The sequence below is a fragment of the Pan troglodytes genome, chromosome 17, assembly GCF_028858775.2.
Source record: "Pan troglodytes isolate AG18354 chromosome 17, NHGRI_mPanTro3-v2.0_pri, whole genome shotgun sequence".
Classification (NCBI taxonomy): Eukaryota; Metazoa; Chordata; class Mammalia; order Primates; family Hominidae; genus Pan; species Pan troglodytes.
The window spans coordinates 69,362,860-69,390,806 of record NC_072415.2 but is presented as its reverse complement, the minus strand read 5'-3'; the positions used below and the strand labels follow the sequence as shown (position 1 = coordinate 69,390,806).

The 27,947-nt window shown below is 42.7% G+C and overlaps 1 protein-coding gene across 1 annotated transcript; it reads left to right on the top strand.

Annotated features, from left to right (window-relative positions):
• The first annotated feature begins 1,431 nt into the window (after positions 1-1,431).
• On the top strand, positions 1,432-27,947 carry CPLX4 (complexin 4). Its single transcript, XM_001142646.5, has 3 exons — positions 1,432-4,672; positions 10,200-10,287; positions 26,271-27,947. The coding sequence occupies exons 1-3, from the start codon at positions 4,506-4,508 to the stop codon at positions 26,496-26,498; spliced, it is 483 nt and encodes a 160-aa protein (XP_001142646.1). The 5' UTR covers positions 1,432-4,505; the 3' UTR covers positions 26,499-27,947.

The following is a 27,947-nucleotide window of genomic DNA, read 5'->3' as shown; positions in this document are numbered from 1 at the left end:
TTCTTTGCACAGCTGGTATATAGCCTTGAGTTTGTATCTACAAGAATATTAACCAATCCTATAGAAATGAAAACAAACATGCTACTTGGCCTGGCATTTCAATACAGTTCATTAAATATGTATTAAGCGTCTATGATGTACATGACACTCTATTAGGTAAAACACAAACCACTAAAATGTCTCCAGTAGGCAGTTATTAGGATTAGGACTACGTGTTTAATTTCCTTTGTGGTTTCCATAATGGTCCTTCTATTTCCCAAGACTTTTTCCTCTTTTTATATTACCTCTTTTTTCCCAGTTAAAATAGAGGTTGAAAATTAACCCCAGTGAATCTCGTCTTTAGATCATTTCTACACTGAGCCAATTAGCCAAGTGTGGTGACACATGCCTTGGCGCTTGGTGACCTTTTTCTTCTTCAGTTCTGCTGACCTTCATGAGCACAGAGGTTTAGCTGCATGGCTACCCCTGAAATGTTGTGTCACCTGCTAAGAGGATATAACAACTGAGACAGGACAACCTAATCACCATGATTTCCTTGGGGAAGGTCAAAAAAGAAATGATACCACTAGCCGATTTTAATTACAGGAGCAAAATTTAGGTATTTGATGTGAAAAGAAAAATCCCAGGTGAAGGACCAAAATGGATTTATGCTGTTTGAATGTGATCTCTTTCTAAAATTTAATTCCACTAATGGGATTATTGCTTCTTTAGCAAATTCTTTGGGTCAGATACCATCAAAATTTTCAAGTTGAATAGGCCACAACGAATCTGTGTTTACAAAGGTGATCCATTAAATCAGAATGAGGCATGATTTTTAAAAACTATGGCAAGTAGTCTTGATCCTGGGAGCTGGCAAAGAAGGCAGCAACCACTATGAGGTGGATTTGTAAGCACTAAGATGCTACTTCTGTTATTGGTGGAGGGTGTCCAGGTTCTTGGCATTTTGAACAAGGAATTAGACAAAACGCACAAACAAAGCCAGGAAAGAATGAAGCAACAAAAGCAGAGATTTATGGAAAACAAAAGTAGACTCCACAGACTGGAAGTGGCCCCACCATAGGGGCTCAAGAGCCCCTTTGCAGAATTTTCTGGGGTTTAAATACCCTCTAGAGGTTTCCCATTGGTTACTTGGTGCACACCCTATGTAAATGAAGTAGTGGCCTGCAATCAGTCTGATTGGTTGCGGAAAGCAAACAATCAGAGACTGAAGTGAAGTTACAAAGGTTACACCCTATGCAAGTATCTGATTGGTTGTGGAAAGCAACCAATTAGAGGCTGAAGTGAAGTTACAAAGTTACACTCCTATCCAAATGTCTGATTGGTTGCAGAAAGCAGCCAATCAGAGATACTTTGAATTTTCCATCTGCCATGTAGAAAAAGTTGGTGGGGGTGGGGGTGGGGGTCGGGGTGGGGGTCGGGGTGGGGGTTGGGGGCCGGGAGTTGCAAAGGGAGTAAGGAAGTAGCTTCCAGTCCTTTTGTTACTTAGGTGTGGAAAGTTGGGGTTTTCCTTTTAATTTAGTTCTAGGAAGTCAGCATGAATTGGCCTTAGGTTCCCTGCCCCCAGACCCTATTCTCCTGTCTCCCTTTTGCCTGAAGATAACTCTCCAAGTGCCTCCATCATCCGATGTAGTACCTTGATTACTTCCATTGAAAGCGATTTGCTCAAAAATAAGCCATTAGGCCCAGTGGCAATCATTCATTCATTGTTTTCCCCCAAGATTCTTATTGGTCACTTACTATGTGCTGAGCATGATTCTCAGAGATGGGGATGCAAAGGTGAACAAAATTGCACTGGTCTCTCTTATGGAGCTTACATTCCAATGGAGTAGATGGAAAGGAAACAACTAAATCCAGGAAAATATACTTTCAGGTAGAGTGCAGTACTATGAAGAAAAATAGAATAGGATAGAGGATTAAAAGGTGGGGTAGTGGAGGCAGGGTATCTTAGGATGGTCAGGGAAGTCCCTCTAAGAAGGTGAATGAGAACAGAAACCTGAATTAAGCAAGGGTGAGCCACCTAGAGATGTGGAAGAGCAATACAGGCCAGGAGGTTCCACAAGGACATAGGTGGGAGCAATCTTGGTTTAAGGGCCAACAAGGACATAAATGTGATTAGAATGAGCAAAGGGAGTGTGGCTGAAGAGGCTGGCAGCTAGGCAGTGGGCAATCTTGCAGCAAGGAGTGGGGATTCTATGCAAGGACAGTAGGGAGCCATGGGATGGGGACACCTAGAGGTCCCATTCATGAATCCAGGGCATTCATTTCCCCTTTCTGAAGGAACGGAAGATTCTACCACCATTTCTACAAGATTCTACAGCCAGGCTTGGTGGCTCACACTTATAATCCCACCACTTTGAGAAACTGAGGCAGGCAGATCACTTGAGGTCAGGAGTTCAAGACCAGCCTGGCCAATATGGCAAAACCCTGTCTCTACCAAAAATACAAAAACTTAGCCGGGCATGGTGGCGCATGCCTGTAATCCTAGCTACTCGGGAGACTAAGGCAGGAGACTCGCTTGAACCCAGGAGGCGGAGGTTGCAGAGAGCTGAGATCCTGCCACTGCACTACAGCCTGGGCAACACAGTGAGGCTGTCTCCAAAAAAAAAGATCCTACACACCAGCTAGTAGTTCCTGGATGTCCAAGGGCAAAGGTCATTGTAATAAATCAAGGAGTAAAAAGTTTTTTAAGTCGTGACCTCATTCTCAATGGAATTACCTGTTGAGGAAATAATAAGATATTTGATTTCATAAAGCACTCTCAGGAGACCTTCCACGGCGACCGTGCTGAAGCTACCACCGAAGAGTCCCCATAATGCATGACACCCCCTCTTCCTAACCCCCCTCCACACAAACATACATTCAGAAAAGGACTGGACAGGGAGAAACTCCTTTACACATGGGTGCTGGAGTTTAGAATTGACACCCTCACCATTAATATTTCCTAATTCCTCATACAATGGAATTTTTAGAATAGATTTTATAATAAATCTAAATAATTACTTATAATAAAATGTAGACCGAACAGACAGAAACACAAGGCTGTGGCTTTTATTTTATGGTTTGAAAAGTTCTATGAGACAACATTAATTAGTAACATTCCTCAATGGACTGCAATGTAGTTTATTATAAATGGTAATTTAGAGATAATGGTATGAACGTGTTAAGTTCCAAGCAACCCATCTAAAAGTGAAAGTGGAACTCAATATTGATGGACATTCTCCTCGAAGCCCTGAGTACAGCTTATATTTCACCCTAAATTATCTTTTTTAGCCTTTCATATTGAGACCATTTAAGCAGCATTTTAAAATAGATTACTAAAAGGGAAAGCAGACGATAAAATATATAAAGCAAGCATTTTAGGCAAGAATCCAGATTATGTAATTCTATATGATCAGAGAGATAATCACCTGGTTTCTGAGAGGACTCATGCCTTCAGATAAAATAACAATGGATTACATCTCTTCCTTCCCACCCCACCCTCTTTGGCATGCTTTAATTAGAAAGATACTAGTGTAGATTAAAGTCTTAGCCATACTCAATTCTTCCCTTGACCTGAAGAAAACCACAGCCATAGAGAATCTGGTGGGATACAAAACATTGTCAGTTTCATCCAAGTACACCAGTGAGCTTAAATAGAGCACCCAGGAGGTGCACTCTTTATGCAAGAGAAAAAAGGTGACCCCTTACATATTGATGATTTGACTCACATAATGGTCTTACCTTCTGGATCAGAGCCTTGAAGTGTCAAGCACATCATTTCCATATAGACAAGTAATATTTCCGTGCAGGAGAAGGCTAAGATAATCTTCCAGATGTAAACCAAGGACCTGCTGTCTGGGGCTTTGCATTTGTCAGTTGTGTATTTATGTGCGGGACACAGTAACTATTGAAGCAAACCGAATTCAAGCAAACTAAAAAGCAAATCCTTGCATAGTACTTAAAGTCCAATGAGATAAAATGATGGATCGAAAGGATTATTTTTGCTTAATGAAGCATTCTGGGTTTTGAGTCTCATTGGACTCAGTTTTTCAACAGGATGTTTTGCTCAAGGGCTGGAATTTGGAAATTCCACAACAGCTATATAATCAGTCAGCTCTGATTAATTTAATTGAAACAGGACTCTTGATGAAGCCCTGCTGTGCTTATAATTAAAAATTTAGAAAGGGGTAGGGAAAGGGGTAGATGATGTGGGGATTTCTTTTTCCTGTGAAATTAGCTGAGTGTATTAATTCAGAAGGTAGGCAGTTGCCTCTGATTGTATGCTTCGGTAATCTGAACCATCTGCCTCTATATACTAAGGAGTTCACCACTTTAATCCAGCTTACGGCCGACAAACCACTCTTCTCTATCAGTATGCCCTTGAATAGATGAGGCTGTGCAAAGTCCTTTGCTCTTAAATGTATTGCTGTCATTGAGAATATTTGGAGGTTTTCTCTTGGGTTTGTTTGGATTTTTTTTTTCAACTTTTGTCTGAATTTTGGTTTTATTTTTCTGGGGCAGAGAAAATGGCTTTCCTTATGAAAAGTATGATAAGTAACCAGGTAAAGAATTTAGGATTTGGTGGTGGGTCTGAAGAAAATAAAGAAGAAGGAGGTGCATCTGATCCTGCAGCAGCTCAAGGGATGACTAGAGAGGAGTATGAGGAGTATCAAAAGCAAATGATTGAGGAGAAGTGAGTACATGCTATTTCATTTCCCTTAAAAAGCAAAGGAAATTCATTCTGGCCATACCTTCTTCAGTTCTCCAGTTTATTTCTCTTTGCTTTTTAAGATGCCTTTCCTTTTGCCGTTTACCCCTAACCCAAGGAAAGGTTGTTCTTCTAAAGTAAACGGTTCCCTAACATCAGCAGCTACTATGTTCTATGTTCTACATGTATGAATGGAAATGAACAATAATAAATGAATCTATATGTTGTTCTTAAAGCAGCTTAACACTTTCTGGTCTAGGCATGTTTTGATTGACCTCAATTTAATTATTTAGATGAAAAGTGGTAGGTTTAACTATCTTTACATTCTTTCTAAACTTCACCCTCTTAGCACGTAGAAAGTCTTCGAATTGTAAGAATTCAGACCTTATACCTAGAAAAGGGCCTAAAATAACATAGAGGGCAGCTTCTTCGATCTTGCATGTGAGAAAAAAAAAAAAAAACCCAGGAAGCATAACATGACAATTATGTCATAAGACTTGGCTTATCAAAGACTATGAATGGATTTGTGGACTGTTTAATATGGAAATTCTAAACATACAGAAAAGTAGAATAGTAGGACGAATACCCATATATACCTATGACATAAAATCAACAGCTTACAGTTTGCTACATTTGCTTATAGATTAAATAGATAGATGGTAGATAATAGTTTTTAAAGTAAATTACAGATGTCATGTACTTCACCCCCAAATACTTCAGCCACCTTCCTCCAAAAAATAAAGGCATTTTCTTGGCTATATAAAATATAACAAAAATAAAATATAAAATATAAGCAACATTTAATTGGGTATTACAGAATGTGAATAGCACCAACAACTTTTCACCACTTGAAGACTGATTCTGAAATAAATGTAATCTCTGTGTAATTTTTAAATGTTTAAGGTAGAATTAAGATTCTTTTAATAATCAGTTAAGAAATGAAACATCAATCTAGAGGTTAAATGTTTATCATATGTTTCAAAAGAAAAGTATTTCTTTTTTGCCACCAGGACTCTTTTGCTAATGATCAATTACATAATAGTTGCCTAAATCCTATCGCTAAGATGATTATAGGTGAAAAGGTTAATGACCTGGAGGAAACAAAGAAAGTACAAAGACTACGTTTAGTGGAAACCTTGTCTATTGTATTTTTCTGAAAGAAATCATGGCTTATAGACTACCTAGAATACATTATGCTTGGCTCTGCAGTAACTTAAAGTTGGTTTTTAAAAAACAGTCAATGCAACTAGCAAAAATGATGGTGCTAAGACTTGGGCAAAAGAAGCAGCATTCCTTGAATATTGGCTGATTTTACCTATGGCATGCAAAAGAACAAAAAGCTTAAAAGCAAAATAAGTACTGTGTAATGAAGAATAGAAGACAAAAATCAGCATCAAACATTCTCAGATCAAGTAGGCTAATGAAAACAGAAATGTAGACTACAGTTGTGAGCATGCAAAATATCACCTAATATGTTCAAGCAGCAGATCCGATTGCAGATAAGGCATCTATTTGATTAACTAATGTCCTAGTTTTCCTTAATTTTATATCTGGACAGATCAAAGCTCAAAATGGCCAAATCATACAGTCAATCAGTAGACTGAGTTGTCAGCTACTCAGCTTTTTGCATATGTGTGTGAGAATATTATATATTTATGTAGTCACTCAATTTAAGAAATAGTGTCAGGACAATGGGGCATTTGGCTTCCCTATGATAAAGAGGGATGACTTTCAGTCCATTGTTTGAGTTTTCAAGAATTTCACCACCTAGAATGCAATATGTAGTAGGCATTAAAAATAATTCATCACAAGATAAACGCAGAGAGAGCTACAAACAGTTTAGTATATATAATAATTAAAATCAATGTTAGCAAATGAAAGCCTCCTAAACCCATCCTCATCCTTGTAGGAAGTGGAGAGACTATATGAATTGTAAATAAAAAACTATTTAGCAATGCACTCTATTTAATAATGCACATTCATTTTTATTTTCTTTCTGTGTTCAATGTGTGTGTGTGTGTGCGCGCACGCGCCACTGGTAACATTAGTACTGAAAGAGGTCTAAACATAAATAGACTATCTGGAAAGGAAATAAAACAACAGTCTGTTTCTCCCTCCATTTTCTCAATTATGTTAAAATGCTTCTTTGCCATAGTTATGCTTCAACAGTTTCTACAATATCATTTGTAACTTGACTCTGACCTTTGTTTTATTCAGTAATTGTTTGGACCCCTAGTATGAGCATAGCATTGTGAGGAATGTACTGAAATGGAAGAGATGGGTTTTCTTCTGCAGGAATTTACACTTTACTTGGTGGGGGGAGACTAGCTAGCTGCATGTGACTATAAACAGAGCAACCAGCTTTTCTGCGTGATTTGTAGACTGGCTCTGGAGGACTGGAATGTAACTCTGTGTGGCATTAGTATCAACAAATCGATCAATGGGGTTTATAGTTATTTGATTTTCAACAAAAGCGCCAAAATAATCAGACCAGGAACGGAAAGTCTTTTCAACAAATGGTGCTAAACAACTGAAAAACATTGAACTTTGACCCCTACTTAACACTATACACAAAAATTAATTTGTCATGCATCATACACGTAAACATAAAAGCCAAAATTATAAAGCTTTTAGAAAAAAAAGTAGGAGAATATCTTTGCAACTTGAAAGTAGATGAACGTTTCTGTATCATGACCCAGATTGGCAATGACCATATCAATGACCATAAAATTATTAAATGATAAATTCAACTCTAAGTTAAAAACTTTTATACGTTAAAAGATGCCATTTAGAAAATAAATGGGCAAGACAGACTGAGAGGATATATTTGGAAAATATATCTGACAAAGGACTGGAATCTAGGAAACATGAAGAACTCTTATAACTCAATAATGAAAGCAAAAACAATGGGCAAAAGATTTGAAGAAATACTTCAGAAAGATAGATACATGGCCAATTAGTACATGAAAATCTTACTGGAAATTACATGAAAAGCTGCTTAATATCATTAGCTGTCTTGGAAATGGAAAAAATTAAAATCACAGTAAAGTAGCACTCCATAAACACCAGTATGGCTAAAATCAAAAAGACAAAAAATGTTAAATATTGGCCAAAATGTGAAACCACTAGAACTCTTGTTTCAATTGTTGAGGCATAAACTAGTATGACCATTTTGGAGAAAGGTCGTGCTGTTTCTTATAAAACTAAATGCATCCCAGTAAGTTACCGTAGAACCCAGCAAATTCCATGCCTAGTTATTTACCCAGTAGAAATTAAAATATATGTCCACAAAAAAATCTAGAACAATATTCATAGCAGCTTTACTTACTGTCACCCCAAATGGGGAACAATTCAGGTGTTCATTAACAGAAAAATGACTAGACAAACGGTGATTGTATTTGCGCAAACAATAGAATACTTACTACTCAGCAATAAAAAGGAACCAGCTACTAGTACATAAAACAACAAGGTTAAATCTCAAAAGTATTTTATGCTGAGTGAAAGAAGCCTTACACAAAGATGAACTGTATGGTTCCATTTTATGAAGTTCTAGAACAGGCAAAACCAATCTATGGTAGAAAAGGCGTGGTGGTTGCCTCTAGGGCTAGGGGGTAGGCCTTGATCAGGAATGGGGATGGGGGAATTTTCCCAGGTGAGAGTAATGTTTTCTATCTTGAGAGGGTTTTTGGGTTACACAGGTGTGTGCTTTTTGGGGAATCATTGAATGGTGTGCTTCAGAGGTTTGTGCATTGCATTGGATACAAATTTTGCTTCACAAGAAGAAAAGAGAAACTATAAACAAACATGTCACGCTAGTTAATGACATGCATATTGAAGAGTTTGGGGGAAATGTTACTGATTTCTGCAACTTCGAAATGTATCAAAAAAGTAAAATGTGGATAAAGAGAGGAATAGGTGTGATAAAAGAAAAAGTACAGTGAGATGCCAATTGTAGAATCTAGATGGATTTGATATCAAAATTCTTTCAACGTTTCTGTATGTTTGGAAGTTTTTACAGTAAAACATGGGGAGAAAAGGTCTGCTGCTTGTCCATGCCGCAGGTCGCTAATCTCCTGGACAGGTCACTTTATTCGATGTCCCTCTCCAAAACTAGAAGGTTGAACCCGATGTTCTCTCATGCCCATTCCAGACCTGACATTCTGTGGATGGAAATGAGTTCAGAGAGCACCTGAGCCCAGGGCCTTTGATCAGTTTAAACTGATCATTTGCTGCAGCTCCTTCCTTAACACTCAGTTTTTTTGTATAATGGTTAAGATTATTTACAAACTCGGAGTCAAGACATAGAAACCAGTTTTCACCTGAAAATGAAAACAGGGGATTTGTTTTAAGCAGATAATGCTTTATGCAAAGACAGTTCACCAGATCCACAAGTAGAATTCCCATCAGGCCTCACGTGGGCCTAAACCAGAAAGCAGAAGGCTGTTGAGAGGCCACGAGCACGCTTTCCCCGTCTCTTACCACTGCTTCTATCTGGGCATGGCTGCTTTGTTCTTCCTCAGCCGCCAGACTACAAGGTTAGTGGAAAATGACAGACAATGGCTACCAAGTTCATCTGTTATTTTGACAGCCACTTTGCAAGTGTCTGTCATTCTTAGTACCAATCCCAAATTTTCAAAGAAGAGATTTCATTTACTGAGCTTGATCTAACCCAATATAGCCAGAGGGCAGGGCCATGTATATAAATTCAGCTACCAATAAAGCACTTCAGTGGGCAGCAGGGACGGGTGGTGGTGCTTGTGAGCCTTGCAGACATCCCCAAAGGTGTCTGCTTTGGTCTGAATCATCATTAGCAAGAACGTCCATTTCAAACCAGCAACATCATGAGTCCAGTTAGATCATTCACACAGCAGGACCCCAGTCTGACATTCTGGAAACATACCCTGCCTTGTTTGGGGCTACCTCCTTCCAAACTGGGAAGAAAATACCATGCCTAAATTGGGGTCTGGAGAGAGTAACAATGAAGGGAGACAAGTTTATATTATATCCCCCAACAACAATGGTCTTCAAAGAACTGCCTGGTTCTGGACACTATGGCCCTATTTTAGTTTGCATAAGAATCACTCGGGGAGCTTGCTAAAAATGTAGCTTCCCCTCCCCTGCACCCAGAGATTCTGATGCAGCAGGGCTAGGATCAGGCCCAGGAAGCTGCATTTGTCATAGGTGCACCAGGTGATTCTGAGGCTCATGGTCCCTGGCTGAACAGTCCACGGAAAACTCCATGTTAGGAAAAATCTCCTGGTTCGCATCACACAGAGATTCCTAGGACCAAATTGTCTTTGGGACTTAGAGGTATATACTGAAAGTTATGACAGTAGAGTAACAAACAGAGAGGCAGACGTTTGGGGACCTAGGAAAAAAATCCCATAGTTCCCAAGTGTCTGCCAGCAGTGGCATCTCAGAAGGTGTAACCCTGTGTCTGGCTCGTCTGAGCACGGGCAGGAATGTCCTTAGCTCTCTGTATCCTTCTGATCCTTTATTCTTTAACTTTTAGGATGGAAAGAGATGCTGCATTTACACAGAAAAAGGCAGAAAGGGCATGCCTCAGAGTTCATCTTAGAGAAAAATACAGGCTCCCAAAGGTAAGACACTCTGGAAACATCTAATCATTTCTTAATTAATGAAAAATGGGAAGTCATGGTTGATTATCCACAAAGGATCATGTTCCTGAATATATATATATATACACATAATATATATATATTCAGGATATATATATATAAATATATATATTCAGGATATATATATAAATATATATATTCAGGATATATATATATAAATATATATATTCAGGATATATATATATAAATATATATATTCAGGATATATATATATAAATATATATATTCAGGATATATATATATAAATATATATATTCAGGATATATATATATAAATATATATATTCAGGATATATATATATAAATATATATATTCAGGATATATATATATAAATATATATATTCAGGATATATATATACATATTCAGGATATATATATATTCAGGATATATATATACATATTCAGGATATATATATTCAGGATATATATATACATATTCAGGATATATATATTCAGGAGATATATATATATATACACACACACATATTCAGGATATATATATATGCACACACATATATTGTAATCATAACTGAAATGTTTGATATAGTGAAAAGAGCACTGAACTAGGAGTTCATAAAAACTTGATTCCAGTTTTTAACTTAACATCTCTGAACTTCCACTGTTGCTAAAAAAAAACTGGAGTTAATACCTATAGATGACATTTTAATGTAAACTTATCTAAAGGTTCTAGAACTTCTCTATGTAAATACACAACAAGGACAATGATCATAGCTCACATTGGTTGAGCTCTTTCTAGGTACCAGGTACAGTACCTTGGCATGTATTAAGTCATTTAGGTTCTATTATCATCTCTGTCTTACCATAGAGGAAACACAGGCATGAAGAAAGTAGGTACCCTCATGCCATGGACCAGATAGCCAGGAAAGATAGAGCCCACGGTCCTGATTTCTATGATATTCCACCTCTATTTAAAAGGAACCATCGCTTGCTGGTTTGGGGAATAATGTAGTAGTGACAGTCATCACCTAGCACCATCTTATGCATCTCAGCACTGGCTGAGGGTGACTGCTGTAGGCTGTGCTTGAGTGAGTCGTTGGTCTCCTGGTGGGAAGGGAATGCGTTGACATGTTGTGAAACACGTCTTGGAGGTACTATTCCAGGGCTTGCATCCAGTAGTGACAGAGGGCCCACCACTTTGCTACTCTGACTCATACCACCTGACTCCACCTTCACTACCTGTCCACCTGACTAAATGACTCCACCTTCACCTTCTGAGCTGGTTATTCAATTTCATATTCCAAAGATGCACCATCCCTTAAAGAACATCTTCCATCTGGAGAAGCCAAAGTAAAAGATCCCTCCAAAGGGCATGATCCCAAGTATGAGAGCCATCTCCAAGTCTGGGTGGTCTAGAAAGTGCTGCTAAACCAATTCCTTCCATGGATCCCCAGCAGATCCCAGAAAAAGCTGATTTTAGAAACTACAAGCACTAGACAAGGGAGAAGCCACTGTCTATGCAAGGTCACTGATGAAATCACCAAAGACTTAAACATGGTAGAGGTTGATCCCTAAGGTGCCCAAGGAACCTGGGTTCTGTTCTTAATAAGGGAAGGAAAGCCCACAATAAAATGTAAGCTCATTTCATTCACAACCTGTGAACTTGGAAAAGAATGCCTTGCTTTTCCTACCCCCAGCCCCGTTCAGGTTTAATAACTTTTCCTCACTGTGCTTGCATTTTGGAAGAGTGAAGCACTTCTAAACACTGTCCTTTCCACTTTCATTGTCTGATGAATTTCCTGAAACTCCCTGGATGTCATTGGCTCACTTTAGCAATGTGGTCTCACCCTAGGCAGGAAGATTGAGTCGGATTCATGCTACTGCACTGAAGCCCCTGGCCTCTGCTCTTGGGCCATCTGATTAAAGCATCATCAACTTGTTGGGATGAAGCAGAAATTTCACACACACACACACACACACACACACGATTGGCTGGGTGTGCATCGTCCAGAATGTAGGACTTTTTACAGATTTATTTTTGGCAACTGTTATTCTTCTGTAGGGATCTAGGGAGAATTGGGGTTCAGTTGTAGCTCTGTGATGCAATATCACATGGTTTTTAAAAATATCTGAGTCTCTTAATTTATGCAGCAGCAATAGAAAAAAAATCTGAGCCTCAGTATCCTCATCTATAAAATGAGGGCTGAAGTACCTAACTTCATAGGATCTTTGTCTGAGATAATGTAATATAAAGGACCTAGTACGACGCCTGACAATAGAGCTCTTATTATTGACATTATGATCTCTGGGCACAAAAGTCTTATTTCCTGATAATAACAACCAGGGGTCTTGAGGACCGCCAGTCCTTAGGTGTGTAATCAATGCAACAATGGAGGTTCCTGAGCCTCAAGGCCCCAAGCCTTTTATCTGTTTCTCCACTAATGGTAAATCAGCAGTCTTGCTGACTTCCAGATCTTCAGGGGTGAACACCCTTAGGCTTAGCAGTAAGGTTTAAGTACTCTTCCAAGAAAAATAATTCTTAAATCTCTGTGCCAGGGTATCCTTTGAAACAAGAGCCTTTCCAACAGAAACTATGGAAAGAGGAAAAAATGATAGCCATGAAATGCACAAATCCAGGTCCTCTCTGGAGAATGATTGTGGCTATACCTGCATAGGCTACGGCTCTCTAAAGCCAGCTAGGGGGAGGGACCGACATGAAGGACGTTGATAAATAACAGTAGAGCCCACCAGTGTCTTTCATTGCATGGCTTACTGATGTTCATATAGCCCCTTTTCTACAGCTGTTTCAAATGCATAATGCATTTGAGACCCCACCTGATTTTCTCATAGACCGTGAAAGAGACCATAAAGCTCATCTAATAATCTCATACCACTGCGTCATTTTACACCTGAGATAACTGCAGCCCAGGAGGGTTAAGTAGCTTTGCAATAAGCCACATCTCCTGTGACAGACTTAGGACTGGAACTCAGGCCCCACAACCATGAAAAAGAGCAGCTTGTTCACAAAAGGACTTCAACAGAGCTCCTCCTTTCAAGGCATTTGTTCTTTCTACTCTTTTTTTCTTTTTTTCTTTTTTTCTTTTTTTTTGACACAGAGTCTCACTCTGTCACCCAGGCTGGAGTACAGTGGCATGATCTCCCCTCACTGCAAGCTCTGCCTCCTGGGTTCACCCCATTCTCCTGCCTCAGTCTCCTGAGTAGCTGGGACTACAGGCGCCCACCACCACTCCCGGCTAATTTTTTGTATTTTTAGTAGACACGGGGTTTCACCGTGTTAGCCAGGATGGTCTCGATCTCCTGACCTTGTGATCCGCCCACCTCGGCCTCCGTAAGTGCTGGGATTATAGGCATGAGCCACTGCGCCCGGCCTCTTTCTCCTCTTAATATTTGAGCTGTTCCCTAAAATTTTAGGGCAGTTTTGAATTCCACGTGGCTTAAAAAAATGGGAGCATATTACTTCTCCTGTGTTGTCTAACGGTTTGACCCTAGATCTGCAAGTAGCTGTCTAAATTCCAAATACAATCCAAACAAACAGATAAGAATTTCACTTGAGAACATTGTACACACCATCATTCACTGCAGTTTACTTCCAGGTGGGGACCCCCTCCTCCAAGGGCGTTTTTATATTTGGTTGCATTTGTAACAATGGATTCTACACACAATGCTTCAAAACCGTGCCTATGGTATGGAAGATACTACAAATACCAATAATACAATTGCCTGCTTTTTGTAAAGCACATGAAAATTCTAATCCCGTGTAGCTAGCTATAAAAATAGCACCTAATAAAACTATATGATAAGAAAAATCGGCTACTCTGGGCAGACTGCCCTGCTCTGCAAGGAGCGGTTTAAAAACTAAAATTTAAAAGTTTAAAAAATCAGCTGGATCGTATTCCACTTAGTCCAGTTATCACCAGCTGTGGCTAACTTCCCCTACCCCAGTGCAACACTGGCGCTTGCAAACCAGCCCCACCCTTGGGCGCCTCCTCTGCCTCCCGCGCTGTCACTTGTCGCACGTTACCCTCCCGCCCGCGTCCCCGCACTGACGAGGCTCTGGGTACAGGGACCCTTCGATGGCCCATGTGGCGAAAAAGAGGCTGCGGGGGACAGACACGTTTCCCAGGCTAACGTCTGCCCAGGCTATGCAGAACAGCCGCTCCCGTCCAAGCCAGATCCTGGCTGGAGCGAGGAGGGCGCCCCGGTCGCCAGCGCGGGCCCCGAATCCTCGACGCCGGCGCCCCCTGGTGTTCCTAGCGCCGCGGCCACTGGCACCTGCGGGAGGCGGAACCCGGGCTGCGGGTGGTGGCAGGACCAGGGAGGGGCAGAAACCAATTTCTAGAGGTGACTTAAAAAAAAAAAAAAAAAAAAAAAAAAAAGTCTTGATAGGTCATTGGATGGGATGGGGGGAAAACAAAACAACAACAAAGAGAGAAAGAAAAGGAAAAAAAAAAGCCTTACTATTTTGTTATTAAGGACCAGATCGTGCGTTTTCTAGCCTCCCATGGCATAACGGGAGAGGGAGCTCGCAAACAGCCGAGTTTCCGCTGTCTCCGCAGTGACCAGGCTGCAGAGATTCTGAAACGACAGCAATCGAGGGCGGGCTGAAGGAATTGGAATCTTCAGCCTTGAGAGATGACTGAATAAATGAAGTTTATGGGGGGGCAGAATCATGCCCCAGGCCTCCAGTGCCATGCTTTTTATTCTAATACTGAATTCAGCCAACTTACCCAGTGGCTTAGCTGCTGGTTGTTATTGAACTGTAGGTACCTAAAGTCTGTCTCTGATTACGCAGAGGAATCTCCGTAATGGAACCTTTAGAAAGCCATCCTTAGAGAGAGGCCGGACGCGGTGGCTCACGCCTGTAATCCCAGCACATTGAGAGGCCGAGGCGGGCGGATCACCTGAGGTCAAGAGTTCAAAACCAGCCTGGCCAACATGGTGAAACCCCGTCTCTACTAAAAATACAAAAAAAAAAAAATTAGCCGGGCAAAAAAAAATTAGCCGGGCATGGTGGCGGGCCCCTGTAATCCCAGCTACCCAGGAGGCTAAGGCAGGGGAATTGCTGGAACCCGGGATGCAGAGGCTGCAGTGAGCCGAGATTGGGCCACTGCACTCCTGCCTGGGCGACAGAGCAAGACTCCATTTCAAAAAAAAAAAATCAGAAAAACACAGTGGGGATGCGAGGTGTAGGGTTTTGTCTCCTAGATGCTTCATTAAGGAGCAAGGAGACCCTGGAAGGCCAGACAGTGCCCATCTGGGTCACTAAGAGATGTGATTGACAAGCCCAAGGCATGGTGCTCTGTCCAAAGAACTGGAGGGAAGGAGAGGAGAGGCAGGCCTGCCAGTGCTGGCTCTTACTGAGGCCAGGGGAGGGCTGACTGAGGGCTGAACCAAAGGAACTGCTGTATTCGGAGGGAAACAGAGCAACAGATTCCCAAGTCCTTATGAGTCCCCTCTTTGGGGCTTGGCTTCCAAGGTCATCTGAGGAACATGCCAACCATCACTTCCCTCCAACCTTCTAAGTTCTTTTCCTAGAACAGGTTCAGGTTCCTGGATGACCACAATACTTTGGCTCCTCGACACCAGTGTCTGAGTGCTGTTTCTCTTTTCAATAGACTTATTTTTTTACATCCGGAAAAGCACATACCATATGTGTGCACTCAATACATAACCATAAGGATCATGTAAATGTAGGGACGTTCCGAAGGTCACAAAGCTTGCTGTGACAAATGGAGACTCAAGCCTCCTTACTCTTCATCCAGGACTTTTTCGTGCCCCCTTCTCCTCATATCCCTCTAAACTGGGCATCAGATTCCTGGTGGTAGACTTTAGAACTGAACAGACTGTCTGACAAAGAAAACGGCACAAGACAGAAAGCAGGGGTCACTGGGACTCTAGTGGGTTCCTAATAACCGTCCCCTCCCTGCCAGGTTTGCAGAATACTTAATCTGTGCCATCTTCTAAAGCCCATATTGGGTAAGCATTCATAGTAATAGTATTAACAGCCCACAGGGAATTGGACGAATTTAACATGTCCTCCAGCTAATGAGGGATGACCCCCTGGGTGCCTCATTCACAATTCCCCGGGGTCACTGCCACAGCGGTTACATAACAGCAGGATTCAGTTCTAGACCCTTCCCCTGACCAAGGCCTGACGGGGAGCAGATTTGAGAAAATGTCTTCCCGGGAGCTGTCAGGTCTAATGAGGATAACTATGTCACATTTTGGAATTAGAACTGTATTTTCTAAAGAAATTATTTGGCTGGTGTTTCCTCTGAAAAAGAGTTTCACTCTATTGCTGACAGGGAAAAGCAAATGTAGACTCTTTGAAAAGGAGCAACATAAGCCATAGCCCTCTAGATAAACAATAAAAGGTCTTGGGTCTCAAGTTTATTAATTGTTAGTGACAATACTATTTGCGATACCAATGTCTTTTGGTGACCATTGTTAATTTTGGTAATCAGATAAGTGATTAAATAAGGGCAGTAATCAAATTGCAGTAATCTGCAGTAAGTATGTATATGTATAATCTATACCAGTCATTATAATGTTCATGTACACATATCCAGATTATGTCGATTTCCTCTAGTTGTCAAATTATAGGTCATCAGAGGACTTAAAATGCCTAAAGTCATCCATGATGCTCACGTTAGATTTGGATCGCACACCACTAATTATTCCAGATCCTGTATCTTCAGTTTCTCCTTCTTGATTGGCCTCTCCTTAATAAAGGAGGTCAAATCTCTCCCATCTAAAACAAGGAAACGGTACTTTCTGAGTAAACATGGCTTTTTAGGTGTCTTCCCTTAAATGACTAGTTCTCACTGCTCTGCTGAAACCTTCTTCTTCCAGATGTTCAGTGTCTGTCTAAATACAGTAAGTGGTTCCCTTAATTTCTCTTGGGGCCTCTTTGTTTCTTCTAGCACTGGTGATCGCTTCTTCCTTAAAGCCCTCTCTCTCCTCAGCTTGCAGACATCACCCTCTGGTTCTTGTTCTCGTACTGCTTCTTCTTTATGAGTTATCTTTCTCTGTCTGCCTGCAAATTGTGGGATATTCCAGGGTGCCCCCTTGGCTGGCTCTTCTTCTCACTGGAGCCTGCACATTGTCCTCGAGGGCTGCACCTTGTCATTGCTTTTTGCTACCACCTACATGTTGATGATTCTCAAATCTATACCTCCAGACCACATCTTCTCCCGAAATTTCATAACTGCAGCCACCTTTCCTTGGACACTTCACAGGTAGAACCAGCTCATATCCAAAACTCACTTGCTCATTCTCCCCATAAACCTGCTCCTCCTATAGGCTCCACTTCCATGGGTGGCTGTCCCGACAAGCCCATCATCTCCCAGGCTGGCTACCAGATGTCACCATTGCCTCTTCCCTCCCTGCTCCAGCTGCACGTCCAGTATATCGCCAAGTCATCTTAATTCAGAGTTCTCAATTCACCATAGCTTTTCTACTTGGAGTCTTGTCCCCCTCCATACTGAGGTTTCTAAAATGCAAATCTGATCCTGTTTCTTTCCTGTTTTTTGTTTGTTTGTTTGTTTGTTTAAGGCCACTATGTCTTTTAGAATAAAATCCGAACTCCTTGTCCTGTATGCCATGATATGGCTCCTGTCTCTCCAGCCTCACCTCTTGCTACTACTCCCTGCCTGGACTAGCACTTCCTCCTGCTTCGTTCTCTGCTCCCTGTGGCCTTTCCTTTCTGTAAGACTCTGGTCAGTGCCACTTCTTCCAGGGCCTTCCATGATCTCCCTCCCTCTACCTAATTCTGGATTGGGTCATCCTCCTCCATGTCCCCATATATCTTGAGTCCATGTCTCCTACATCATCTTATGACCCTAAATATCTGCACCTACTGTGTGCTCCTTTTAAAAAGGGACCGACTTTTAAATCTCTGTGCTCAGTGCCTAGCAAGGTGCCTGAGATATAGAAAATTGCACACACACACACACACACACACACACACACACTGATTGCTGAGTAAATGGATGTTATTGGGGAAAAAGAAAAGAAAGAAAAATGCCCGGCCGGGCGCAGTGGCTCACCCCTGTAATCCCAGCACTTTGGGAAGCCGAGGTGGGCGGATCACGAGGTCAGGAGATCGAGACGATCCTGGTCAACATGGTGAAACCCCGTCTCTACTAAAAATACAAAAATCAGCTGGACATGGTGGCGCATGCCTGTAATCCCAGCTACTCGGGAGGCTGAGGCAGGAGAATCGCTTGAACCTGGGAGTTGGAGGTTGCAGTGAGCCGAGATTGTGCCACTGCACTCCAGCCTGGCAGCAGAGTGAGACTCCATCTCAATAAAATAAAATAAAATGCCCAAAGAACAAAGTGTCAAAACAACAGAAAGAATTTACCTGCCATTAGAGTTACATTAAAATACAATTTTATGAAAAGAACTAGTCCAGATTGGATATTGTAGTTTTCTATAAAACAAAGGTTTCCTTGTTTTATAATTAAAACACCATATTTCTTCAAGTAGAGGAAGCAATATGTTTTAAATAAAGCTACAAGATTCTTTCTAAAAGCAAATGTGTTCCTCTCCCTGGCCAATTTAAAATGTATATGTAAGTCAAGCTAAATTAATAAGAGAAAACAGTTCCACAATGAACCCTAATCCTATTAACAGAATTGTCAATCTAGGTTAGTCATTGAAAAATAATGTTGTGACCCCTGCTGAGCTATATGATTTAGTTACACCTGGTGTTTGTCTGCCGTATTAAGGGCACCATTCATTTCGAATAAAGATGCATATAGGAGAAACTTAACAGAGTTTTCTTTAAATGTGTCACATTGAAAGCTCCATTACAGTTGAATGTAAAATTTGCCTCTTAAAAAAAATAACAAAGATGATTGTGTGAACCTTCCTTTGCCAGACCCCTTCAGATTAGGAGCTCTTGGGGCTGCCCAGCAGGGTCTGAGACACCGAAACCTCCTGCTTTCTGAGCAGCTGTTTCTGGTGGCCAGGCGGTGGGAAGGCCATCAGAGGCCCCAGCAGCCGCCATCTCTTCCTTCCCCTCCTCACCCTGCCCCAGTTCAGTTTGCTCCTCCTACTCATGTCCTTGAAAGAGCAATGGACTACATGTCTACAGGGAGCATGGGGATGGGAAGCAGTCACTGGACACTAGTGAAGCAGGATTTCAAGACGTGTTGCTTGGCCACACCAGCTTTCTCACGTCATCTTCACAAGTGCCCTGTGAGGTAGGTAGATATCACTTCGCCTTTACAGATGAGAACGCCTGCTCAGAGAGGGAAAGTGACTTTCCAAGGTCACACAGCCAGTAAATGGCAGAGCAAGATTCTACCATGAGACAATCCGAGCCCACAAGCCATGTTTTCTTGCTAGACCCTTCTGGCAGCTGTGCTAGGTTCTCATCCCCTAAAAAGCAGAATGACATTTTTGCAAGAATCTTTACCTCTCGAGACCTCACTTTCCTCCTCTGTAAGTGAGAGGCTTGGATATGCGGCCTCCGGGAGCTTCTTGAGTCCCTATGGAATGTCTTCATAAGGGAAAGAGGTATGAGATGTGCACAGCTGGTATCTAGAAATTCTCATTCCATGTAGCTCCCAACGCATGCACACTTTCAATCAAACTGAAAACTGATGCCTATTCTTCAAGAAGACAAATCCACACCATCTGTCCTACTCTAGGGGTGCTGAGGGCTCTTTAAGTAGCTAAAGAGGGAAGGGCAGCAGCGGGGCACAGCAGAAGGAGCAGCCAGCATGCCCCAGCCCAGGGCCTCCACACCAGTCACACACTAGCTTCTGAGGGCAGCAGCCTTACTCATAACCAGGACAGTGAGAGTGGTTTATGAAGACAAGTACCTGACTGCTCAAGTCCATGATCCTCACAATTATGTCAATCTCACGCTACATGAACTCCTCCATGTGAAAGAAATCCATTCTTCTAGCTTTTGGTATCCTGTGGACAACAATAAGTGAATAAACCAAAAACAAAATCAAATCTACCTAATATCAATCACACTGGTATTTGCTTATACAACATGCTTAGCTAACTAGACTCTGACAAGAGGAGAATGCTCAGCTTTTTGAAGACATAACCATCTAAGATAATTTATCATGGTATCTCAAGTTTGGTAAAAGAGAAGTCCAGTTTATCCAGGTCTAGGAAGTAGTAAGTCTTGAAATCCAGGGTCATGTTTATCCTTTGGTGAAAGGTCAGGCATCAGTCAGAGGAAATGACAATGGTAGGATATGGAGCTATTTAAATAATGGGGTACTCAGCACTGGCCATAAAGATAATAAGTCTGGTTAAAAACAAGAGATTAAAACGGATTCTCATCAGCTGGCATAAAAATAATTAGCTCTTAACTGCATTAAACAATATCCCAAATTGATAAGATTTCTAGAAATGAGAAGATCTCTGAAACAGAGCCTCTAAGAACAAAGTATAGCCTATAAGTCCCCTAATTATGTGCTGGCTCACTCATTCATTCATTCACGCCACGGTTCTCATCCTTGAGCCTTCCCTCCCTCCCTGGAGCTGCTTCCGGCCTGTAGTGATGCTGATTCACATTGGCTATAACTGCACTTGTATTTGGGGGTTGTAATGAGGCATTACTTCTTTTCCTTGAAGTGTGAACTGTGTCCAAATATTCCTGGTCTCCCCAACCCAAGATTTGTCAATGGGCAGCAGAACGTGTGGACAAGACATTCATTGTTTGAATTGCAGACAAGGTCCTGTCAGCAGGGTGGTTCATTAGGAAGAGAGGAAACAAGGCTGCTGTGTCCACTGTATAAATCCCATTTATGCTTCTTAATTGCTTGCTGTGTCCCGGATCTTTCTGTTAAGGGCCGATACTCTCCCACCGTCTCTTTCACTGTCCATGCCTTCTTTATCCCAGGGATCCTTTCAGCAGGGATCTTGACACTGAGCTGCCCTCTTTCCTCTAAAATATTCATAACCACTGCTACCATTTGTCCAGAGCTTAGATGCTTGTGAGGCTGTTTCACAGCATGTCTCATTCAATCTGCTCAACAGTCCTCTAAGTGGCCCTTCCATTGGACATCAGAAACATAAGTTGACTTGCCCAAGGTCATGCATTGGTGAATGGCAGATCTGGGACTCGAACCCATGTCTAACTCCAAATCCCACAATCTTTCATTCTCCTAGGCTGCCTCCACCAGAAAACGGTTTGGATAGGCTGCAACTTTTTACAAAGGAGACACTTGAATACTTAGCCAGTTCTAGGTCTAGGGCTAGCTCAATTAGTTAGGATCCAGAGCTAATGAGGCTACAGGCCTACATTTGGTTCCAGAGGGCATCATTTTCTCCTCTAGCCACTCAACGGCCTTGTCTGGTTGTCCTACCTTTAGTCATAAGATGTCCATGGCACAGGCTGCAGCCCAGAGTAATTGGCTTCAAGACTAGAATCATCTCCAGAAGCAGCCATGCTCTGGTGGAGGGCCAGTAGCCTTGTACTTCTAGATCAATGGTGAGTGCAGGACTCTCTGACCACAGCCATTGACTACACCCATTGCTGCCTTTGGACCTGGACATCTGAGGCCACTGCCCTGGGGCCCATGTTTTAGAGGGCTCTCTTGGTCTCTCTTCTAGCCACACTCTTACACATGGGGTGAAGAGTCTGTGGGCCAAAGGGCCTAGCCCAGGCAGAGCCCACACCCCTCTTGTAGACTATGCTGAAGCTGCTTAGGACCCCAAACGCCCTGCCTAAGTGCATTCCAGAGCATTCTCAGGCCTCTGATGCAGATCTGTGCTCCTGAGAGTGGCCAGGCAGACTAGGCCTGAGGAGTGGGGTAGGGGCCATGCACCCAAGGTCCCAAGGCCCTTCCCAGTGAGGGCTGGCACCAGGAACTGGAAAAAAAAGAGGGCCAGGTTGTGAGCCAGGAACTTCTATCAGCACTTATGTTCTGCCACCCACAAAAATCAGGGGCGGGCCTGACAAGAGGTAAGGGGAGCTAGGGCTGGCTAGGTAGCTTTCTCCTGGAATAGAGAGCCTAGTGCTAAAGAGGAAATGACTAAGCCTGGCTTGTTAGAAAAACCAAGCCTTTGGGTGAAGGTAGGAGTCATTGCTAGGTCAGAGGTAAGGTGCCAGGACATCACAGCCTCCTGACAGAGCTAACCCCATGTGCAAGACTGCCCACAGCAAATTCCCCTGCCCATCTCTGAAGGTTATTATTTTTATGAATAGCTACTACTGGGTGAGTGCTTAACAGATTCTAAATAATTTAGTTACCATCTAATTAACCTTCCACAGCTCTAAGGCAAATAATGCAATTCTCCATATACAGACAAGGAAATAAAGCTCAAAGAGGCCATCTATACAAAGTGCCCCAGGTCACCCATCCTATAAGTGGTAGAACTAATGTGCTCACTCAGGCAATTTAGGCTGCGATGCCCCAATGGGATTATAAAGATAAACCGATAGCTATGAAAACAGAGCTCTTTACAGCAAAGAGGACCTACAAATTTGAGTATTACTAAGGCTGTTATCCTCTCTGACAATAGGTTCATTGAATCATTCAGCAGACATTTATTTTAATTTTTAAAAATATTTATTTATTTGTTAAGACAGAGTCTCTCTCTTTTGCCCAGGCTGGAGTTCAGTGGCGTGATCTTGGCTTATGGCAACCTCTGCCTCCCAGGTTCAAGTGATTCTCCTGCCTCAGCCTCCCTAGTAGCTGGGATTACAGGTGTGTGCCACCACTCCCTGCTAATTTTTTGCATTTTTAGTAGAGATGGGGTTTCACCAAATTGGCCATGCTGGTCTTGAACCCCTGACCTCAGGTGATCCCCCCGCCTCAGCTTCCCAAAGAGCTGGGGTTACTGGCTTGAGCCACCATGCCCGGCTATTCAGTAAACATTTAATTGTCTGTGTCTACATGCCAGAAACTTTGCTGGGTTATGAGACAGAAAGATGAGTAAGTTACAGCCCTTGTCTTCAAGAAATGTAGAGCAGGGGTTCTCAAACTTCAGCAAGCCCCAGAATCACCTGGAAGACTTGTTAAATCACAGATTGCAAGGCCCGACCCTGAGTTTCTGATTCAGTGGGTCTGAGTAGGGTCCCAGCAAGTGCATCTCTAGCAAAGTCCCAAAAGATGTTGATGCTGTTGTCCTGGAGAACCCACTTTGAGAACTACTTTGAGAACCACTTTGATAAAAGTTAGGGCAATCAAGATCCTCTCCATAAGGCAACGTAGAATTGTACTGCTCTCCCTTCCCTGAGCAAGAAGCACAAGGATAAAACGAACCTCAGAGTCACCCTTGAAGGAGGAAACCATCCCAAAGCTTCTTCAAGCACCGCAGAGCCATAGATGGTGGCCTCGCTGAAGTCTCCCTGTGAATGGGAGGCAGGCGAGCACCATCCCGTGAGCCCTCACGAGTGTGTTCAGTGTTTTATACTCCTGACTGGCTGACACGCTTTCCTCTAGCCCCTCTAGCTGCCCATCCCTGCAAGCCCACAGCAGTTACCCTGTCCAGGTTCAAACCTGGTGACATGCTTGGGGATCTTACTACCAACCTGAGGGAAGGGGCCAGAATTCCCGGGAAGGTCTTTTCAGATTACTTGCATTTGATTTCAGGATGCATAAGAGAGGGCAGATGTCCCACATTGGCATGAACTGAGAATGAGTCGTCCACCTTGTGCTTTTCCTCTCCTTCCTGCAAAAAGTCCCAGAAGACGATCAGCAAGGAAAGCAGCCGCTAGGGAAGGCAAATAAAAAATAAATAGAAATGCACAATTGGCTGGGAGCCCCTAAGGATTAACTAACTAATTAATCCCACAACAGTTTGACCAGGAACTAATTAATCCGTTAAGCACTTGGAGGGCCCAAGGCCCTGGCCAAGAGCAGGGAGAGGCTTCACTTATCTCTGGAGGCTGGCGCGGAGTGGGACTGTCCTCCAGGCTCTCCAAGGAGGGCCTGGGTGAAGACTGTCCTTCCCAAAATCAATGGTTCCTCCTGCATTAGAAATCTGCTTCTCAAGCTATTTCTTGAGCCAGACTCCTGTGTCACTCTGCCCAGGGAACCGAATCAAAGAAGAGAGCCCTGAGGAAAGGCAGCTGGGCTTCAGCCCCTCCAAGGATGGGAGCCACAGAGTGTTAGAACTGGAAAAGACTTCAGCCATCTGGTCCTTCCAACCCACTTTCCAGATGAAGAATGAAGTTTCCAGGTTACCTGGTGTGCTGTTTGGACCTAGAGACAACTGATGTTTCTTTCTGATCATTCCTACATAGCACCCAGACAGGGAGAATTCAGATCTCTCTTTAGGTGCTGTCTTTAACTCCACCTCAGAAGTCACCAGGTGCAGAAATCTTTCTTAAAGCAATGTAGTCTGTTTGACTAAGATCGTCATTTTTTAATATGATTTTTCATGAGCTTTGGTAACAAATTTAAGGCTGGTCACAACATATTCAGGTGGCTCTAACATAGATCTTTCCTCTCATTAGCTTTTCTGACACTCTTTTTAATCTTCTGTTTCCCTGAAACCCAGGTCACCTCATGTTACAACCTGATCTCCAAAAAATCTGACAGCAGCCATCTGGGGATGTAAGCTACTGTTAACCTTTCCCAGAGAATATTTTTCTTTAGACTCCTCTCTCATTACAGAACAAGAGACTCTATAGCCTAAGTGGTAAAAGAATCTCAGCTGAGTATGGTGGTGCATACCTGTAGTCCCAGCTACTTGGAAGGCTGAGGTGGAAGGATTGCTTGAGCCCAGGAGGCCAAGGCTGCAATGAGCTGAGATTGCACCACTACACTCCAGCCTCGGTGAAAGAGAGAGACCCTGTCTAAAAAAAAAATAAATAAATAAAGGAATCTCAAAGACCAGGCAGCATGCATTAAGAAATTCTAGAACAGACACTCCTAAAATCACAAAATGAAATGTGCAAGGCGCTTGTGACAGCGTCAGCAACACCGAAGGCTAGACTGCCAGTATGCTGAGTGGGGGCCATGCCCTTGATAGTTCACTTAATACACGTGTGCTGTGTGCTAGACTCCAGTCCAGGTGCTAACGGTGGAAAGTTGAATCTGACAAGAGCCCATGAGGGGCTCCCTGTCTAGTGGAAGGGAGGAAAAGAGCCATGATTAAGAAAAAGTTGCCACTAAGGTGTGATGAGTGAATTAATGCATACTGTCTAGTTACTATAAACTGAGACCTCATCCTCTACAGTGGGGTCAACCAGGTGAGTGGGTCTTGGCATGGGGCTGATAGAATCTGCAAGACTTGCAAAGCTGCCCTTAGGCAGAGTTGGGGTGTGATGCCCCAGCTTTTGTGTGTATCAGCATCACAGAGAGAAAGACCTTCTTAAAAATCCAGATGGGGTTGGGAGTGGTGGCTCACACCTGTAATTTCAGCACTTTGGGAGGCCAGGGTGGTTGGATCACCTGAGGTCAGGAGTTCGAGACCAGCCTGGCCAACATGGTGAAACCCCGTCTCTACTAAAAATACAAAAAATTAGCTGAGTGTGGTGGTGCACACCTGTAATCCCAGCTACTGAGATTTACTGAGGCAGGAGAATTGCTTGAACCAAGGAGGCAGAGGTTGCAGTGAGCTGAGATCGAGATACTGCACTCCAGCCTGGGCAACAGAGCAAGACTCCCTCTCAAAAAAAAAAAAAAATTCCAGATGGCTGGGCTCCATCTCCAGAGTTCCTGATTCAGTGGGTCTGGGATGGGGCCCAAGAATTTGTAGTTCCAGCAGGCTCTAGATGATGCTAATGCTGCTTGTCCAGGGACCACACTTGGAGAACCACCATGCTGGAAGGTTCTGATCGACGCAAGGTGCCATGAAGAAAGGACCCCCCTACAGAAGCCCCCACAACTGCCATCAGGACCAGGCTCTGCTGCAAGGCCAAGAGTGCCACTCACTTCCTGTATTCTCTAAAGACCTTTTCCTGCTGCTTTTAAAATTTATTTAGTTAGTGAGTTAGTAGTTTAGAGTTATTTATCTATCCCTATTTATTTTTCACATAGAGTGAAATGGATGAGAATCAAATCCAGATGGCTGGAGATGATGTGGATTTACCTGAAGATCTCCGGAAAATGGTAGATGAAGATCAAGAAGAGGAAGAAGATAAAGATTCTATTCTTGGGCAGATACAGAATCTCCAGAACATGGACTTGGATACCATAAAAGAAAAAGCCCAGGCCACCTTCACTGAAATCAAGCAGACAGCGGAGCAGAAGTGTTCCGTGATGTGAGGGGTGGGAGGGGTGGAGGGAGGGAACCAGCCATCCTTGGAAAAGACCACTCACTTGTGGGACGTTTCAAGCAGTACATGTTTTAATGTAGTGAACACAGTTAGGAAAACCACGATGATCCATTGACAGACAATAATTTGGTTGTTCTAAATATTCCTGGCAGAGCATTTAGCTAACACCTTGCAGCAGGGACCTTACTTTCCTTTTAGTTATAAATGAGATAAACTGGAAAATTTCAGTAGTAAATGATGATGCAGAACACATATCTGCTTAAAGACCTTGAGATGAGCCAGGAAGAAACAAAAGCAAGGGGCATTTCCTCTCCAACTTTCTTCCTTGGAGGCCAAGTTCTCACCCTGTCCAACTATTCGCTGGACACCAGGTCCCTTCAGAGAGAAATGTGGAGAGTCAAGGTGTCCACTGGGAGCCGGGTTTCCCACAGGGAGCTGAGTCTACAGACTCCAGGGCAATCAAAGGTCACCACCCCCACCCCTCACCTCCAGGATCCTTGAATTTGTCAATGATACTCATCAAGTTTGGTCCTTGGATGCTTCTCAGCCAAGTGGCGGTAGCACGGATGTGGTGAACAATGACGAATTGAGGCAGGGAATAGACCTCACTAGCCCTTTGCAATGGAGATCATCATTCTAGTGGCCATGTGAAGAATGGAACCAAGGGAGGCACAATTAGAGGCAGAGGGAAACCAGGCAGACGGCTGCTCTTTTTGAGTTGAGCTTAACTCTCCTTGTCTGAACTTGGTGATAGCAATGGGAACAAAGTGGGTAGACTAACAGAGAGCGTTAAGAAGTTAAATCAATCTCTCTCTGTCTCCTCCCAACCTCTCTCTCTCTCTCATCCCCTTCTCTCCCTATCTCTCTTTTTTTTTCTTCTCCTGTCCCTTCCCATCCCACCCCTTTAGACTACCTTCCAGTAAATCACACTGTCATTTGGTGCCACAAGCTTTCAGGGTAGACACTGATTTCCCCCCCCAATATCTGCTCTCTTTCAAAAGGAATAATTCAAAAGACTTAGGACAATTACCACTGAAACACTTCGAGCTATTTAGCTAAAGCCCACCAAACCAAAACAAAATACTGATTTTTTTTTTTTTTTTGGTGACTCTGTTCATACAGTGAATAAAGATCTATCAAAGGAAAAGGAAACTGAGACCGAAAACTTAGGGTCTAAGTTGTTCTAAACCCAGAGTTCTCAAATGTGTTGTACAAGAAGTTTCATGTAATAAAAATAAGCAAATAAAACAAATGAATAGAGGTCCAAAACCTATGGTCCTTGGCAAAGTTTAATCTGTCTTGGAAATTCCTGGGAGAACATTGGTGCAATGATTGAGGCTGATTAGCCTTCTAGTCCACAAACCCAGATGCCATGGGCACATTTTAAAACCATGCTTGTCTTTTATCAGAAATGGCATGTGAGTTGTGATTTGTTTTA